General features: G+C 39.7%; 1 protein-coding gene across 1 annotated transcript; it reads right to left on the bottom strand.

Annotated features, from left to right (window-relative positions):
* Window positions 1-54: 54 nt before the first annotated feature.
* DGKE (diacylglycerol kinase epsilon) lies at window positions 55-17,302 on the bottom strand. Its single transcript, XM_030013798.2, has 11 exons — window positions 16,389-17,302; window positions 14,539-14,698; window positions 13,892-14,011; window positions 12,836-12,979; window positions 10,756-10,913; window positions 10,407-10,458; window positions 10,143-10,256; window positions 9,579-9,650; window positions 8,928-9,055; window positions 7,851-7,962; window positions 55-7,533 (listed from the first exon to the last, which is right to left on the bottom strand). Exons 1-11 carry the CDS (start codon window positions 16,844-16,846, stop codon window positions 7,342-7,344), a joined length of 1,710 nt encoding a protein of 569 aa, XP_029869658.1. The 5' UTR covers window positions 16,847-17,302; the 3' UTR covers window positions 55-7,341.
* Window positions 17,303-18,989: the final 1,687 nt, after the last annotated feature.

The following is an 18,989-nucleotide window of genomic DNA, read 5'->3' as shown; positions in this document are numbered from 1 at the left end:
TACAGAGTTGAAAACTCGCATTTGCTTTTATGCATAGTGAGGAGCAGGAAAAACTGAGTTTAAATACTTTAATTCACACACTTTAATCTACAGAGGAATACAGTACAAATAACAAGACAACAAAAAGATGCATTAGGAAATTCAGTAACCGAGTCAGTGCTGTGAAAAAGTCTGTATTTACAAACTTCTATGAAGAATACGGAGCAGATGTTTCTCAAAGGAGCCTTCTGGGAGCTTAAGTCACAAGAGACGGGCCATGACACAACTGACTGAAGGCAAAAGTTTTCTTCAGTTTCACTTACGTTAATGTGGAGTACCGCCACAGAACTGGGTGGAGTTCTGTGACTTCACTGAAGTTGCAGCTTCTTACAGACAGAACCTGGCCCAAGTACTCAAATAATACACATCACCCACATGTAATGATTTGAGCAAACATCACAATTACAGGGGGCTATGGTATTATCACCTGCTTCAGAAATATTGGATGAAGCCAATGAGGGTGCAGAGACTTTTATGAGACGTTCCACAATCACACTTCCTGTGCCTACGCAGCAAATAAAGAACACACTTCCCAGCTTTTATGACTAAGAATTTTACAGTAATACCTCCTTATCCCCTCATTTCAGCCTGCCGCCTTTTAAAAAACAAAGGAAAAACAATTTGGGATTTGAAAGCATCACTTGATGTAAAAAAAAAAATTAGCAAATTTTGACTTTAAACATTTAAATTGGAGATTCAATATTATGTTGGCTGGTTATTTCTTTGCAAGTAAGATCTCATATACTTTACAGCTGTGAGCAGTCAGGTTTGCTCTAAGCTTTTGTTTTCTGAGAAGAGAGGTGGGAACGGTGCAGACAGCTTTTGCTTATATTTGGGCACTAAATAATACATATCTCAAACTTCGCCATAAGGAAACAACTGTTCCATAAAGAGTATACTGATCACTCCTTCCTCACTGTTCTGTGGGAAAACCAAAAAAATACTGAATCCCAAATGTCACCTTTCTTGGTTGAAAAAAACCTAAGATGTTATAACTTCTACTTTTTGATCTATTACTTGCATTTTAAGCTCATTTTTTCCCTATTTAGTGCAACTTCAGAATAAATGCATAAACACATTCAATACAAATCCCAAGTCACAGCATCACAGTATTTCCAAGCTAAAGAATAACTTTTTTTTTTTTTTTTTTAAACTGTTAACATGCTGGTATTTTCTTGCAAGTAGTTATTACTAACTTAAAGTTACACCTCTTAAAGGTAACATTTTTACAGTATTCTGGTCACCAATTACTAAATAGAAATAACTCCTATACATATTGAAGTTACAAGCTACAAAAATAAAAATCCATCTATAAAAATCCTAGAAAGAGAAAATGGCTGGAGGTACTCTAAGGATTACAACAGTTGGTAGAGGACAAAATGGCTTTTGAGGGATGTAAACTTTGAAGATACAGAATGCAGTAAACTCACAGTGTAAGTTCCCACTTACTCTTAAAATTATTTTTATGCTGAAATCTACAAACAAGTTGCAAATGAAACAATGCAAAAAATGAATTACATACAGCAATAAGGGTATACAGCACAGTTAACAGGGCAGTATTAATGGGAAACAAAGTAAAATTTTGAATACATTCATACTTTTGAACAGTGAAGGGCCGGATCCTCAGCTAATGCAAGTCTGCATAACATCACTAGGTTTAGTCAAGGCATGTGGCTTTACTCCAGCTAGAAGTCTCTCCCTGAGATACCCAAAACCTGAACTGGATATTCAGCACTCTTAGTGAGACAGAGAAATTTTGATCACGCCATGCTTTTAGAACTGTGGCCTAAATGAATTTGAAACAGAGAATGTGTAAATTATCTCAACGTACTTACTTGCTAAATGAACAAGTGGTCTCTGTTGTCTCATTCCTGTGTTCAAGAAGCAGCTATCATTTCTCAGAAAAAAAGTCAGAGTATTTTTAAAGAAGTGGTTCACATTCAACAGGATCAGTTATGTACTAGTATTTTTAAATCTGAAGATATCCTAGTTTACTCCTAACTGAAGGGTCAAATCTTTTTTCTCTTCCAAAAGGAAGAAAACTGCTAGTAGTCAGTATGAAATACAGAACAAAAAAGGATTTTCAGTTAAAACACTTGCAAAGATTCCTAAGTGTCCTACTCTTACCCACAGATTAACTAACTAGGTTACAGTGGTGCTCTACCAAAAAGCATTTGTTGCCAAGTAACAAAGAGTAACTATTATAACATTGATACCATCATGCTGTTCACAGCTAAGGTACAGTGCTTTAAGGTTTTTTTTAACCAGTGAGATACAATAACATATACTATGAAAGCTGTGAGCTTCAGTGCAACATAATGCAGAACCAGAAGGAATTGGCCAAACTGAAAACCAGAACCTTTAACTATCAGTTCTCAAAACCTGTGGAGAATGGGGAGGTTCCTCCCCAGCAGCAAAGAGCAAAAATTGTACTTTCAAAATAGGTCTGGGGGACTGGGAACCTTTGGAGGCCTTTCTAATATCTTCCAGGTGTGCTGACGGTGACTGAGAAAGCCAAACAGGTGGGTTACTGTGCTAATAATAAGCTGTGCAAAGCCATTCCAATCTTCTTTTCTGACAAGCTAGCTGGCATGAAGGGTAAAGTGGATAGAAGAAAAGCTCACTATCCTGATTTCAGGAGAGCTTTTGATACTGTCACAAATGACATTTTTAGCTGAAAGTGAGCCAGCATAAAATTAGTAATTAAATGACTGAGGAAAAGAAGTACTTACTGAGTAGGTGTAAACACTAGCAAGACAAAATGTACAGGGGAACAAATTTCTCAATCTGAATCAGCTGAAGTTATACAGAAGAAACTATTAACTTACTCTTGCTATAAGCATTGCCTCAACAAGATGATTTTCCCCAAGTATGTTCAAACATGGTAGCATTTTCTTTTGCAACCAGAAGAAACTCAAGTCTGTTTTCCAAGAGCACGAACTTAAAGCATCTAACTAAAGTAAATGTTGTTTCAAGTTACTTAGTGCCTAAGAAAAGCAAGACCTGGAAAAAAAACCCTATGAAGGGGCAACATTGAAAGTGAACATATAAAAAAAGAGTATCAAATGCATACATTATGCTATACAGTCTTTACATCATGAACATGAAATGCAATTCATAACAGTCCTAGCTGAGAAAAAAGTTCAAATTTGAACATAATTCCAAATTAATTTGAAACAGGAATATCACCATTGCAGTAGAAAGAAAACATAAGACTATGTTCTTTAATAACTGCAGTAATTCCAAAGTGGTGTTAAAAGTATGCTCTAAATACTACCCTAACCTGCTTTAAACACCAGGAATAATAGACATACTTAGAAAAAAAAAATATGTAAGTGAATGCCATTCACCTCAGCTATTTTTGAAGATGAAGAATGCAAGTTTGGGCTTCAGATGCCCTTTAAAAAACTCCAGACATGGAGAAAGATCCAAAATGCATGTGGCATTTGAAACAGTTTAACCCTGCTATGAATTGCTCAAGTGAAAACACAAAGTAAAACAAAGCCTATGACAAGAAGTTCTATGCACATGAAAATAGGCACACACATCCTCTCAACGTGCGTGTAAACAAGTGAGGTTTGAGCAAGGCAGGAAGCTGACTCACAGAAAGGCTCTCCATACAACTTTAAATTTTTTGTACTGCATGTCGCAGGAGCGAGAACCTACAGTAAAGAAAGTTATCGGGATCTGACCAAAAGTCAGTTAAGCTAGTGTATGCAGCAATAAAACTTAAAAATAAACTTTGTGAATTGATTATTCACCCTGTACGTTTTACACAAAGGTATGCTGTATAAAGACTGCCAGAAGAAACTATTGATTATGTATCTTTTTGAAACATCACTTTTACAATTTTTCCAATGTTAATCATTAACAGGGTAAGGGAAAATTCTTCAGTGCAGGACATGCGATCCAGCTGCAGAGTACCCTCTTCTGGATAGAGAATGTACTGCAGTATTTTCAGGTTTCCAATCTGCTTTCAGAAGAGCTACAGAGTAGCTTTTTGTACTGGTGCTTTATGCACCTACAACATTAAAGCAGCATGTAACAGTTTTACAGTACAACGCAGACATGACAACATTAAGCAGCTACAGGTATATTAAAAATTAGAGAAGTTCATTTATGCTAGCATTAGAATCTGGGTGCCCATTGCTGACATTTACTGTCTGCAGTCGAACTAACACTTAAAACAGTTCGATAAAAATAACTCAAAACAGGCTTTAACCCGATTTGCAACATACTGGAAAGGAGGATACACTGAAATCAAACAACAGCGTGTTGGAAACACCAAGACTTCCCAACAGATTCTAGTGCTAACACCGTATGTTTAAAAAGAACTTTTTTTTTTTTCCTCATGCACGACAGCTACATATCGTTACAATAGAAGGATGACCCCATGTCTGACTGGGAACTAGACACTTCAACCTTACAGAACATTCTCCATACCATAAATACAATTTTACAAGAGGCTTCCCCATGCTTAACAACAGCTACGTTTGCTACCTATCATTTGCTGCAATGACTAACAGTCAATTTGTGAAACACAAACTTCTTCACTTCCACATGCAAGAAGGGGGATGATCTGTCCAACAGAAACAAGACCATTTACCAGGGGTTTTCCCAAACAAGCACCCATTTAGATGCTACTTTCACTTCCAATTCAGCTTTGTTTCTCCAAAAGGAATGATGGATTCATATTTCCCAAAGAGGATTTCATGCATTTAGGACTGGACTCCTAGCAAGCCACAGTAAGTGGGAGGACCTTGCCTGCACAAACATAGTGCAACATCACTGGTACCCACTCAGGCAAAGCACAAGTGGAGAAGCCAGCTCACCTACTGTAAAAGAGGGAGACTTTCTAAGTCCTGGCATAAATTATTTTCTTTTCTAGACGTCAGGAGTTCAAAGAGTGAAGTTTTTGAACAGTTAAAGGTTCTTAGGCTATAAAAGAATTTGAATAATCATGTGCTCAACTTCAGGTAACTCTTTAAACTGTGTTATGAATAGTTTAGATTAAGTAGCCAGCAGTGTCATTTCTCTTGAGAAAACGCTGCCTTTCATAGCACATATCCTGCTTTTCCAGAGACTTGTCGTTTGTTTGTAAACAATAGTTAGGTAAAAACCATAGCAGAGAACTTAACTATTTTTAGGATGCTGATGGTTACAAGTTTTTTTAAAAAATTAATAACTTAACTAGTAAGATTTTTGAAGCCAATACAAATTGAACCTCGTAACTGAAAAAAAAAAAAAAAAAAAGGTAGAGGATTTGTCTAACATACTATACTTTGGGGTATTTTAAACACTTTTTACATAGATTTAACTATTTGTTCTCTATATTTACATACAATAAAATAATTAAGATGAAGTGTATAAGGCTAATGAACATGGAATTTACAAATGGCTTCTGCTTTACAGTTCATTACACTCTAATCACATTTTCAGACATCTATAAATTCACTGATAATCAGTAGTATTTAAGATCTAGTACATACACTTTCTACAATGAATACTATCAAGTTAAAAATGCTCTCCAAAGAGGATTACAATTGAAGGTTTTAAAAATACTGACTTTGCCAAGGTTTCAATAAATTATTTTAAAATATAAATAGTCCATTCACCATTAATGCAAACATCATTTTATAGATTGTTGAAAAACAGTTTCATTTTACAAAACCCAGAAACATAGCCTACTTTACCCAGTGGTATCACTTTCGGTTAGCATAAAGGAAAAAAAAAAAAAAAAAAAAAAAAAAAAAGAAGATTGGGACAGTTCTGACAAAAGCAGCAACATTCAAAGTTCAGACCAAAGCTCTCAACTTCTCTTATGATCTTAGCTTATACAGTATACATTCAGCATAAATTATCTTCCTACTTGGAAGATCACTTTCAGTAACTCAGCTGAACTTAACTGAATTACTTAGTGACAAATTTTAAACCTCAACTCATAGGTCTCACCTGCTCCGGGCTTAAAATACCTACAACAAAAGAAAAAAGGAAGCAGATTTTTACTTCCGTTAATCATGAAGATGTTTTCACCTGAGAAGCTTTTAACCTGAGAAGCTTCAGATATGCCAAACCAACTGTTTCCATGTACTGTTGTATGTGTTCTTAACCTTTACTATCAGTATAGGCCACCAATTTTTTTCTCACCCTATATTCATATGGGAAACGAAGTTTCAGGTCCAACAAGGTATCTTTGACACCCTAAGAGCCAGTCAGAAAACAAATGCTTCCACGCTTTTTTTTCACAATCAAATTACACACATGAACGCCAGAACTTGCTAACCCCTGCAAACCTAGCTCTCAACCTCCACACTTACAAGTTGAAACAGTTAACAGACTGACTTACCATTGATCATTTTCAGGTAATTACGAAGCAAGATCTTTAACAAGCCTTTAAAAAAATACCAAACATATTTGTCCATCATCATTATTTCGTTAAAACCCTCCTCTAAACAGCTAAAAAAGACAGCTCCTTTGTCCAAATTTTCCCGCACAAAGCCTCCTCAAGAACTATGATGTTGCTATGCACAAAAACTAGAATTAGTCTCTCACTGAACTGAAACAGAGTCAGTCACAGTACCTCAGTGCAAGTCATAGTACAATTATTTTGAAGTTGTTTCTTGAGTACTCAGGACCACGGGAGTACTCTATCTATGGCTTACAAAGCCACTGAAAAAGGTAATTCGCTAACAGAATATTTCCAGAAACCTTTGGTCCAAAAGCATCTTTCTTGCTAACCACCTTCCCAAGAGCTCCCAGATCCTCCGCTCTCCCAGTCAAGCATATCAGATAGGCACTGCACAAGCAGGTGCACGGAAGAGTATTTGTCTCGCTCCCAAGAAGAGATGGCAGCCAGGAGCAGGCTGTTGTCAGAAAATCAGCCCACATCCTACTTGGTCTGGTTTTCTGTTCTGGAACTGTTCTGGGGAACAGGGCAGGTAGAAGCAGGCCAAACTCCCAGCTGTTTCCCTTTCCAAGGGTATAAAATATTTTGCATTGTGTATGTGCAGAAGATCTGATTCCACAGCAAGGAAGGGCTGCAGTATCTGTCTCTTTCCTGCCATTAGAGTAACTAACTCCTCGAACTAGAAAGGCTGGGCATCACCACCAATCTAAAAGGCAAAACAGTTGTGGTGATTCAGCTGTGAAAGTTTTCATGAATGTAAAAGCATGGCTTTTTCCTCAGCTCTAGTTCATTCACAAATATGAACTTTACGGCATAAACCTTAATCTAGATTAGGCATTCTCAATGTTCTTAATGAGCTGAAGTTCATCTCTGTATTATGTTGAATTCCGCAAAATCTATACATCTTCATCCGTCTGTTCTCTCATGTGGTCTTGCTCAGACACGCTGGAAGCGTCGTCATCTGTCTGTTCACCCGAGTGATACAACATCAGTGCACGTGTCTTATGAGTTATGGTAACAGTGCAGGGCCCCTGAGCCCATGGCTCTCCATCCACCTGCATCGGCATCTTTGAACTCTTCAAGATCAGCTAGTATTAAATAGAAGAACACACAATCATAGCAGTTCAAAGTAGCTCTGAAGATACCTTTTACAACTACAATATACTGATGCTGCACATTTTCAGCCTGGCCAGGGAGAAACTTAGTATATAATTAGTTGCACTCGTAGGCCACCACCCACAGCAACAAAAGACTGTGAATTATGACATAATTAATTTTTACTAAGCAAGAGAAACACCTAGCTTAACTGCAAACTGCAACTTCAGATCAGACAGTTGAGTACTTGAGATTCTATACTGTGTATTAAAAAAAAATTTAGGGAAACAGGTTCATAAACACCACTTACCCTCACTGTATGTGCCTGCCCTAGGCGAACAGGATTTGCTAGTTTCACCTGAATCTGGGCACAGTGGAAAGAACCATGAACACCAACAACTTCCAGAAGTCCATCATCATGTCTATGAATTAAGAAAAGAGACTCTTTTTAGTGATGCTCATGAGGTCTAGAATACCTGTCCAAATATTACACAGTCCTTTTATGGCTATTCCTATAAAGAAGACAAATGTTATTCTACAAATATGTTTAAACCATCTGTTTGTGCTGGACAACAAGTCACACTGAATGGCAAAGGAAGCCATACAAAAAACGCAAGTATGGAGCAATACGCCAGCTGGTACACCCTAGCTAGCTTCTGGAAATTACGGATATATCCATAATTTCCAAGGGTCATCGTGCATACTTAAGGCCCACAGTGGATTTCTCTTTCATAGATTTGTAGAATTTTCTGTCTTTTTCCTCAGTTATTAATCTACGGGAAAATCTTTTAATGGCTTAATTTTTTAGATTTTGGTAAAGGACCTTGCCCAAACATTTTTTAGAAATCCAGGATCATAAGCCTTGTAACAGAACTATTAAGTATATTTATATATAAGGCTTCTGAAGAAGGAAATCACAAGAGGGAATAACTAATGTACCCATCTATTCTCTTTAGTATTGCTCCAGCCAACTTACTCAAGCACGGGAGTAAATTTTTTGGCTTGTGTTGTTTTTACTTTTTATTTTAAGCTCTATTAAGATGTGTTCTTTTATATTCTGAAATGGACATATCTTCCACTTTTTGAAGGCTACCTTTATTTTTAATAGCCTCTTCAATGCTATTGCTTAATCATGCCAGACATTTTGAGGTGGTCTTAAAAAAAAACACCCAAAACTTAATGTGTGGGATGCACTTAGTCCAAGTCTCTAACATGAGGAAGATAAAAAAATCTGAGATAGCCTACTGTCACTAGGTAACCTTCTGACTTTCAGACAAGTCTGGTTACACAAGCACAGCCTACTGGAGGGAATTGCTTACACTACAAGAACTGTTAAAGGGAAAAAAAAAAAAAAAAAAAAAAAAAAAAAAAAAGATGCACTGTGTACCTCGCCAAGGGGTAAGGTTCATCACCCATTCCTTCCCAGAGCCTACAGCCACCTCCCCAATATCCAATATTCAGGACAATGATGCCTTCCAAATTGGGCAACTCTATTCTCTCACCATCCAACTCTAGCTTTAAAAGACAAACAGAAGTTAATTACTGTGGATCAAATTCAGTATTTCAATATAAGCTAGTTATTCTCTTTATGCATTTAATAGGCTTCCACTTGAAGAAAAACTGGCCCTGTACAAATAGAACACGTTTTCTTTTCATACTTTTAAAAAATGACTTCTGATATCACAAGATATCCTAAGGTGTGATAAGTTTCTATTAATAGAGAAAAGAAAAAGGAACTCTCACTTATGCAAGTCTCTGGTGCTAAGGCAAATTTTATCTGAATATCAGTACCTGAACTCATAGAACTGAGTCAAGGCCAGAAAAAAATTGAGGAATCTTCAGTAAGCTCAAAGACATGAATTCCATGAAGTAAGCTGCAGATAGCAAAAGTTACTTCAAAAATACTCCAAGTCCAGAGCCATCCTTATACAAATATCACATAGATGTAAGCTGCAAAGCTTTTCCCCTTTTCTTTCACTAGGTAAGTTTTCACATTCCACTGACTGTCCAGAGAATAAGCAAGTTAAAAAAAACTTACCTCAACCTTTTTGTTAAGATCTTTACATTCTTGTACTAAGCAGTCTTTGGTTCCATAAAAAAAATAAACAGCCTATAAAAACCAAAACAAGGAGAACAGAAAACACTGTTAGAAAAAGACAATACATACGAAGACTATTTGAAATATTGATGTATAGTTATCATTCTGCAAACCTTAACTAAAATTCATACTTAACATATTTGCACATCCTTCAACTAAGCTTTCTTCATGAGATAGGCTACAACTTGCATAAGAAACTTGCTTTCCACTTTAAAAGGAAATAGGCAAGGTCCTTAACCCATTAAGTTTCAAAGCAAATGAAACATTCTAAACAAAAACTGAGCAAACACCATATTCTGTAAGCAAGCAAGCAGAGGCAAGGCAGAACACCTGTGAGTGGGCTGGAAACATGTTTTACCCATGGAATCCCCTCCCCAAGAAAAATGAGTTCAAACTCTTAAAATGGCGTGAAAGGAAGTAGGGGAGTAAAGTAATGTAAAGCAAAAAATAGCCTTAAGTCAAGTCAACAACTACAAGGAGAAAATGTTACTTTACCAAACACACCTTATTAATAATTCTGCTGGAAAACAGAGAGGGAGTCTTCTCACGATGAGCATGAAAATTTAAAGCCATGAGAGCATCAGGTCCTATAGAAAAGTAGTTGTTCATGGTGAATACCTGTAAGACAGAACTTCTAGTTATGGTCTTATTAAATATCATTATTAGGATTTAAAAGTCACAGTGTTTAATGGGAAATAGGTAATCAGAAAAATAAGTATAAACATACAAGTATTCCATAGAATCCATATTTATACTTGCAAACCATACCTTTGGTTTCCTTAAGTTGTAGTATCCTTTGTTTGTTACTTGAACCTTCCATCTGAAAAACAACAGCCATTACTTAGACTCATGACAGCCTGTTCTCACTTAGTTTCAAAGCTGTAGTCAGGAATCTCATATCTATACTGGGATCAAGTAAAAAGATTCAAACTTAGTTAAATTATGAAAGAGTTAAGCCTTGTAGAACAACTAAATAAAGACCAATTTTGGACCTCAGTCATTTTGCAGTTCCCTCCAGCAATACTTGTATTTCTTTACATATACTGCTGCAAATGGCTATCAGTAGAGCTATAGTACTATTTGTTTCTATAGAATTTATCTTTTCACTGTTACTTACCTGTCTAGTTTGATTCCATCTGCCTCCATGACATTTCGTAAGATTTGTTCTACAGGGACTTCTCCAGCATAACCTGCACCCCAGCCCAGTGTATTAGACAGGTCATTACCTGTTCCCAGAGGTAAAATTGCAACTTGTGGAATATAACGTTCTTGCCCCTAGGATACAAAACCACTGCATATTAGTTCCTTCTTCAGCACTCATTTTCTCCCTTTTACCCCCAAATGTTCAGGTTAGATAAATAGCATTCATCTTCAGAGCAGCTTGTTACATAGTGCGGAGCAATAGAGCTGGCAGCGTTAGTATAGCAGATGGCACATTTAAGTACTTATCGTAGGGATAATGCAAAGGAAGGAAATGTTAAACCATCATGCAAAGAAAAGAGAATACAAACACAATATGGAACAATGCATTATTAATACTGAACAGAGTATGCCTTCAAAAGAATGATGCTTTGGATCTAGAAGTGGAAGCCTGAACTTCTCATCTGATTTCCTGATTATATGCTGCTGACTTGCTGCAGCCATGGTAAGTTACTAACATCATTACTGCACATACTTCTGGGAAATGATATGAACATTAAGAGTGACGTAACACACAAGGCTGTGAACCATAACAAGACACCAAAATGCTCTTACAAGACTGAAGTGAGGTTAGGTCTAAAACAACAGATGCATGTAACACTAGAGTATTCAACCACGGACAGACATTCACATACTCAAAGGAGGAAAGTCAGTATCTAAGTTTCAGTGGTGCCACATACACACACAGATCCAACTGTTATCAATAGATGGAGCAGACAACAACCACCTCTGCAGATCACAGAGTGACAGAAGCAGACATTCAAAATGGCCACCTGAGCAAAGGTCTTTGCTCTCTTTACCACAGAAGGGTGAACAGTTATTTCAGATGTACTATGGCCTTTGAAATTCAGCTGTGAAAAGTACTTGCAATAAGTGGCATTATGGTTACTATTTTTTCAAGAAGAGTTATCAGCCAGGTAACCTGTATTTGAGAGTCAAGATAAATGAAGGGAGCAAATAACCTACTGCTGATAATAAAAAGGTTTTGCTGATAATCTCAACAGTATTTATGTAATTCCAATGACTCAATTTGAATACTTGGAAACAAAGAAGAACCCAGATTTCATCAATCATGTTGGCTCTGAGGGACAATATATCAAGTGTTCAAGACCAAGTAACCATACACTCACATTCATTAACCTTTATAGTTACACTTTGCTACATTTCTACTTTATCAGTACATAAAAATTCTCAAAGAAGCTCACTTTGACTATGCATGAAGTTGTAACAATGGCCTTCAACTACAACATTTCTTGTATTAACAAGAAAGCCACAGGAGGAAAAAAAAAAAAAAAAAAAAGACATTGATATAAGAAGAGTAACTTTCCTCCTATCACTAGAGAAAAAGTTTATTAGGTAAAGCACTAAAGCCCTAGTAATTATTTTTCATTCTTAATTTTCTCAGGAGTTCTTAGTAGTACCCTGTAAATTGGAATATCTTCATATTTCAAATCAACAGTAAACATACAGCTTATTTTTTCCTTCTCTACTTGCTGTTAATAGGCGAGGCTGCAGACTGATAGATTCTTTAGGGTATATGATCAGGAGCAGAAACAAATTACTGCACTTATTCATGCACTGGCAATATAACCAGTATAGCCAGCAAAATTATGAGGTTATTATAAAAGATTGAGCACGCTGGGAGAAATAACCAGTCAGAGCACATTAGCCATTATTAGCCATGCCATTTATGACAAAATAAATCTGTTCAGACAAAGAGGAAAGAACAATGCATAAAATATTCTGCAGCTTGTTTTACAGAAGGAACAACTTTAAATATAATTTAAAAATCTAAAGCTTTCGTATTTTTCCTGAACTACAGGGACTCATAACAAGATGCATTCCCCCCATATGAACAAGCAATTCTGCAAATATTTCTCCGTAGGCTTATTCAGGAAGATGAAAACAATAAATGCAGGTAAGAGAATAGGTGTAGCACTTTAGCAGCCCCAAAACTCATTTCACCGTAAGACATCTTTTAATTTAAAACCCAATACCTTTATCTTCATTTCATCAATTGCATCCAGGACCCAGCCTACTGTGCCATCCCCACCACAGACAAGAACCCTGACAGCGTTGCAAGGCAGCAAGGTACAAAGTTGGAGTGCTTTAGCAGGTGCAATTTTGCTTAGATCAAAAACCTAGAAGAAAGGAAAATAGAGTTCCATAACTTCACAGAACATGACTCAGATGTGCCTCACAGATAAACAACTTCAAGAAGTTCATTCTAATGCAAAACAAAGATTCTCCATTTACAATATTACATTAGCAAATGAGCTGTCCTGACTTTTATGAGCAGGATTTGGTTTCTCAAATTCACAATAGAGCTCCAGCTGCTTAGCTAGGAATAATTGTCATTGATAAACCAAGCAGAGTCCTAAGAAAAGTCTGTATTTAGAGGCATTATGACGAATTCTGTCAAGATGAAAGACTTCAGGTAAGTTATTTTTAAATAGTCAGCGCACGAAGAGGTTTAGTCTTTAAAGGCTTATTGGGACGCATTTAAAACAAACACATACTGATTCCTATTAGGCTGTATTCTAAGGCTGGGTTTTGAACTTCAAAGGAAGAGTATTATGCAGCAGCCAGGAAATCCAAGGAACAACTAACTGCCTTATGTCAACATCCTGTGCCATCGCAGTGGATTTTAAGGGGAAAGCGACAACACAAAGGAGCAACTGTAAACAACTGACATTTTCACAAGTAAAGTGAGGATTTAAATAAATACAGGTTTCAAATTAAGAAGATCTAAATATTTTTCTAAAACTTGTACACTGTTTCAAGAGCCAGATACTTATCATTAAGAGAATTACTGCATATACTACTATAAATAAAAAACTGGACCAGTTTTAGAACCATAACAAACTTGGGGGTGGGAGGAGCCTCCGCGCTTCTGGTCTCTCTATATAAGAGTTCTTTCTAAAAGAACAAACGGCATGAATTTGTTTCCTTTACTGATCTTCCACAAGATCCTACTGCCATTGTGTAAGCAAAGTGATGTTTATTCTAATTTAAACTTTTATTTTATTATAGTGGCTTTTCACTGTAAATACCTGAACGGGGTTCAGCAGAATTTTAAATTCTCCTAGTAAAGTTTCACCCATGTTGTTTCCACTACGAGTATTAGCCAGTATGATTACTGGCATCCAGTGTTTTCTGCAGTAAGGTACCACCTGCAAAAAGGTAAAAGTCAGTCAGTCACACAAATACTGCATGTCTGAAAATGTTTAAAACCTTGCTCCAAAACCCGTCCCCTGTAAGTGCTGAAATGAGGAAGCTACCAATTAGTCTGAAGTAGTCAAACCAGAAACAAATACTTCTGGTGCACCAAGGTCAAAGATTTCTGTTCTACAGTGCCTAGGACAACAAATACTACAATGTTATGAATACAGCCACAGAAAAATCACAAAACATTCAAGGAAGTAAGATACCCAAATCTCTGTGTTGTTTTGGAATAACAAAATCCAAACGTCTGCTCATGCTTCAACTACCATGTTAATAAAATGAAAAACACCTCCAAATTAACACTGCAAGTACTTCAAATACATGGAAACATTCACCTGATAGTTATTAACCTGACAATGTACTGAGTTCAAGTTTTACTGTGTGGGGTTTTTGTTCGGTTTTGGTTTGGGGTTTTTTTTTGTTGTTTTTGTTTTTTTTTAATATATTACAAAACTAAGAAACAGTAGACAATTACCTTTTCATAATTGGTTCTTTTGTCTTTACGAATCTGGTTGATTGTAGACAAATAGTATGGTGGAATAATTAAGTCTCTGAATTCCCCAAATGTACACTCCTCAGTCTTTAAACAATCCATCATACATTCATCATGTACAGTGTACTGACACCACACACATCTGGAAAAAAGACCAAAAAACCATGAAAAAAATCCTCAAACAACAGGCACATCGATTTTGCTCATTTATTTTAGCTAGACTAACTTTCTGAAAAGTACTTATGTTTACATGCACCATTATAAGTAATGTTTTAAGCACATTACAGAGGAAACCATGCATTGGAAGTTTACATGACTATGTATTGGCTACAGAAAATTACATAACTTGGTCATGTGCTTCCAAGTCTAGAAAAGCATTTGAACTCTGTGGAAAAAAACCCAACCCAATGGTTTTAAATTAATTCTATTCTTTTTAATTCCAAAAGCAGGTGCTATAAATATCTTCTTACATTGTCTGCAATATTAACAGTTGCACTGAGAAACTGAACTCCTATCCATCCTTAAAGAGCACAGCTAAAACACTAGAGTTCAATTTAACAAAGTGTTACTAGCAATATTAATTAATAGATTTCTTAAGATTGATAATACCTCTTTAAGTCTGAAACCTAAAAGGTTACACAATACTGTACAAGGCTGATGGGATATTGTTATGCAAAACTGCTCAGCCTTTTGACCTGTTCTAAAAGCTGTCCTGGAAAACAGACTAGAACAAGAGGAAATACTGCAATATCCGCTGCCAGCCTCTGCAGAATGTTAATCCTTGTTTGCTACATCCAAAGCCTTGGTTTAAGCAGCTGCAAAAGCTATTTTTGGAGTCCTTCTGACTAATCCAGCACACAACTAGAGTGGCAACGATACTTGTGTGACTTTCTTCTTTTCCTCTTCTTCCTTCCTTCCCTCTTTGCCTCCAAACCCCTCTCCTTCCCTCCTCTCCTACACAACACTGTCTCTCAAGATTTTGTTTCTGATAGTATGCTCATTTACACTGTAATTCTGCTACTTACCAAGCAATTTGACAGTATCACACAGAAGCAAAGCAAAAGCTGGCAGAATACATGCTGGAAAGATGACATCCTTTGAGAAGGCTGAAGTAACACTTATACTGTACCCAGGACCTGGAACAGTAGCACTATACTTGGGCACAACATGCCACTATGTGTCATGCTGACAACTTTGTAAGCAGCCTTACTGATGACAGTGCAAGCCCATTCAATGGTTCCTTAACATTTTTTAACACTCTTACCACTAACTTTTAACAATAGATTATATTACAGTAGCTTTTAAAACTTCCCATTAGCTTTTTTTGAGTATCCTTAAAAATGAACTTAAAACAGCAATAGGACGGTTGTTTGTTCTAGTTACATTGAGCAGATGCCAATTTTGCAGAGATGCATACACATTTTGGTGCTCTGAATTGTGAGCTGTGCCACCCAAATTGCTCAGGATATCCACTGTACAAATGACAAGTGCATTAGAACCTTCTTAAGGTCATCCCCTGAAATATAAACTCTCTTGGACACAGAGAGCCTTTTATATGTAATTATACAGTAGCTAGCACATCATGCTGGAGTAATGCAATTAAGAGAACAAGCGGAGATGAGACGCAATGACATACTCTTAATCTATGACTCAAATTACCCACAAGCATCCATTTTAATTTTAGGTTCTTTGAAGCTGGTTTTTTAACAGAATTTCATATCTGACTACTGCAGGATCCCCTTCGGGGTAACGTGCTCCAATAACCCTGCGGCAAATACAACACTGATATGGCATCGTACTTTCTCATACGAAGTCAAATTCCCTTGCAGTACCTGTAGTCGCAGAGCTTGGGCTGTGTGCCACACTGTTGTTTGCATATCATACAGCAGCTGCAGAGCGGGACGTTGCCTCTGATCCAGTGGTGTGGCATAGAGATATGGGCTCCACCATCGCTCCTCATCATAATTTCCTTGCAGAGAAAAAGCTGGTCTGCCTTCTTGAGGCATCCTTCGCTGACACGCAGCCCGCAGCAGTTGCAGAAAGCACCCTGAAGGATGTGCTGGGCACACACGCAGCAGTAGGAGGGCTGGCCAAAGAGGTCTGTGTAGTGCCAGTCATGCTTGCTCTTGCGAAAGATGTCTCGTATTAACACCTGCCGCCGGGACCGCTGGAAGCTGCACCACAAGGTGATCAGCACCGGCAGGATCACAGAGCACAGAGTCCAAAACACCAAACTCCAGTCTGCGACCACCGAGGAGGAAGCGTCGCTTCTGCTCTCCGTCCCTTCCATTCCTCAGCAGCTCGGCCTCGCCAGCCTAACCCCTCGCACCAGCCGGGCAGACAGCAGGGCGAGCCCGGGAACGGCCCCCTCGTTCAAGGCGCCAACGCGCAGCTTCACGAAACATCTTTTAATCCCTTCTTAGGGCTAAGCACCTATTCGCCCCGCATCTGACCTACCAACCGACAGAAGGATTTCAGTGCTGCCCAGGTGCGAGGGGCTCCTCCGCTGCCTGCCCGGGCCTAGCGCAAGGCCGGCCGGCTCCCGACCTCCTCCCGGCCCGGCCCTCCTCTCACCCGCTCCCCCCCCAGGCGTCAGCAGGGAACCGCCACACGGCTCCGGCCGCCCCCAAACGCCCCGCTTCCACTCAGGCCCCTCAGCGGGGGCGGAGCGGGGGACGACGACGACGACGGGACCGGGACCGGGACCGGCACCGCGCCGAGGCCCCGGCCCCTCACACCGCCTCCCCTCAGGCCGCCGCGCCTCCCCTGCGCCGGGGGCCGCCGCCGTCCGCCCTCTCCCCGCGCCGGGGGCCGCCGCCGTCCGCCCTCTCCCCGCGGCGGCGGCTCGCCGCCGTCCGCCTGCGCTGGGCCGACGGGCGGCCGGCAGCGCCCGGGGCGGGAGGAGGCGAGCGGCGGGCGCCAGGGATGCGCTGGGGCGGCGGAAGCGGAAGCGGCGGAGGGCGGTTGCCAGGCGACGGGCGCCGCCCGGAAACGGGGCGGGCGGGTTCGTTCGTTAGCGGTTTATCGCGACACCCGGCAGCCGCGACAGCGTGTGGCAGAGCGGCCCGGCTTCAGCTACCAGAGGGAGCAGGGCGGGGGCTCGCTGGGGCAGAGGGCCGCGGCCGCCGGGCGGCGAACCCGAGGCGAAGGGCCTCGGTGGAGGAGGCTGCCCGGCTGCCGCGGTATTTGTTCCTGTATTACCCCAACCATAAGTGCTTCCCCCCACTAATTTCCTTCTGTCCTTACATGTTACGCTGTTTCCCCTGTACCGGTTCTAAAAATAAATAGTTGCTGCTGTTAGAAACCACAGTGGTTTGCGCTTTCAAAACAGTATCTTGAACAATTGCATAAATCCACACAACAGACACAGCGTTTCTTGGATTTTAGGCTGTTGGTGTCTTAAAACACACGCTGAAAAATGCAAATGTTCCACGGTTCGGCAGTACTCGGGTTTCCGAGAAGAGTCCCATGACGGGACGTCGGAACCCCAGAACTGCCCAGCCCCTGAACGGCTTCGCTTCCGTCACCTGCTTTCGCTCTGGTCCAGCCCTCACACCTACGGCGCTCTCCCTTTTAGCCCATGATTCTGTCAGATTTTTATAAACTGATAAGTAACTGTGCGAGCAGTTGTGCTAAGCCAGCCCGGCTAGCTAAGGAGACGTGCCTCGGTGGTGTTCGCTGGAGCTAAGGACACCCCGAAGGTGTCCGTCCGAGGGGGCATTCGCAGAGCCCCTCTTCTCACCTGCTGTTTGATTTCTTGAACCTTGCCGTATCTTTGCGTTTTTGAGACCCCCAGCGCTCTGCCAGGTCTCACTGGAACTGGCTGACTCGTGCAGACATGGTGGCACAGCCAGAATAAACACCACTTCTTTAGGAAATAAAAAGGCACAGATGAGAAGGGCTGCTCAGAGCCAGGCTGGCAAAGCCTGGGGGGATCCCTGGGGCGCAGGAGGTATGGGGATGTGCCGCACCTTGCCCTCGGAGGGGAAGTGCTAATTACGCACGTCCCTCGTGGGAGAGCCGGTGATGAATTCTGACTACCTGTTTCATGTGCTATATTCAAAGGGACACTTATTTCTTTTCCTACAAATCGGTGATGCTGGTGCCGTATGTCCGGCACAGGGCTGCTCAGGAGAGAACCGGACAGTCACAGTTCTCAAGGCAGAAACTAGCTGTTTGCAATGACATTCGTTAACCTACATTCTTACTTCACACTATGCTTACTAGTAAGGACATTTATAATCCTGTTTTCTACTAACTTGTCCTGAAAAGAGAAGAGTTGTGTGAGTTTTCATTTGTGTGGTTCTATTAATTTGATAAAAATCTCTCTGCTGTGTTTTTCAGCAGTGATAATTTGGCTTTGCTGGAGTTACACCACGTTAATATGTACTTCTGAGCTGGAGTAAAATTAGAGACAATTTCTGAAAAAGGGG

Source organism: Aquila chrysaetos, chromosome 5, assembly GCF_900496995.4.
Source record: "Aquila chrysaetos chrysaetos chromosome 5, bAquChr1.4, whole genome shotgun sequence".
NCBI lineage: Eukaryota > Metazoa > Chordata > Aves > Accipitriformes > Accipitridae > Aquila > Aquila chrysaetos.
The sequence above is the reverse complement of the archived record's forward strand: the minus strand, read 5'-3'. Positions and strand labels throughout refer to the sequence as shown.

Bases quoted from the DNA above. Each gene is read 5' to 3' on its own strand.
- DGKE (XM_030013798.2), bottom strand. From the start codon at position 16,846: ATGGAAGGGACGGAGAGCAGAAGCGACGCTTCCTCCTCGGTGGTCGCA. The intron at 10,257-10,406 runs GTATGGTTTGCA...TCTGTCTTACAG, and splicing joins ACAACTTAAGGAAACCAAAG to GTATTCACCATGAACAACTA. The intron at 9,651-10,142 runs GTGTGTTTGGTA...TGGTTTTTATAG, and splicing joins CCAGCAGAATTATTAATAAG to GCTGTTTATTTTTTTTATGG.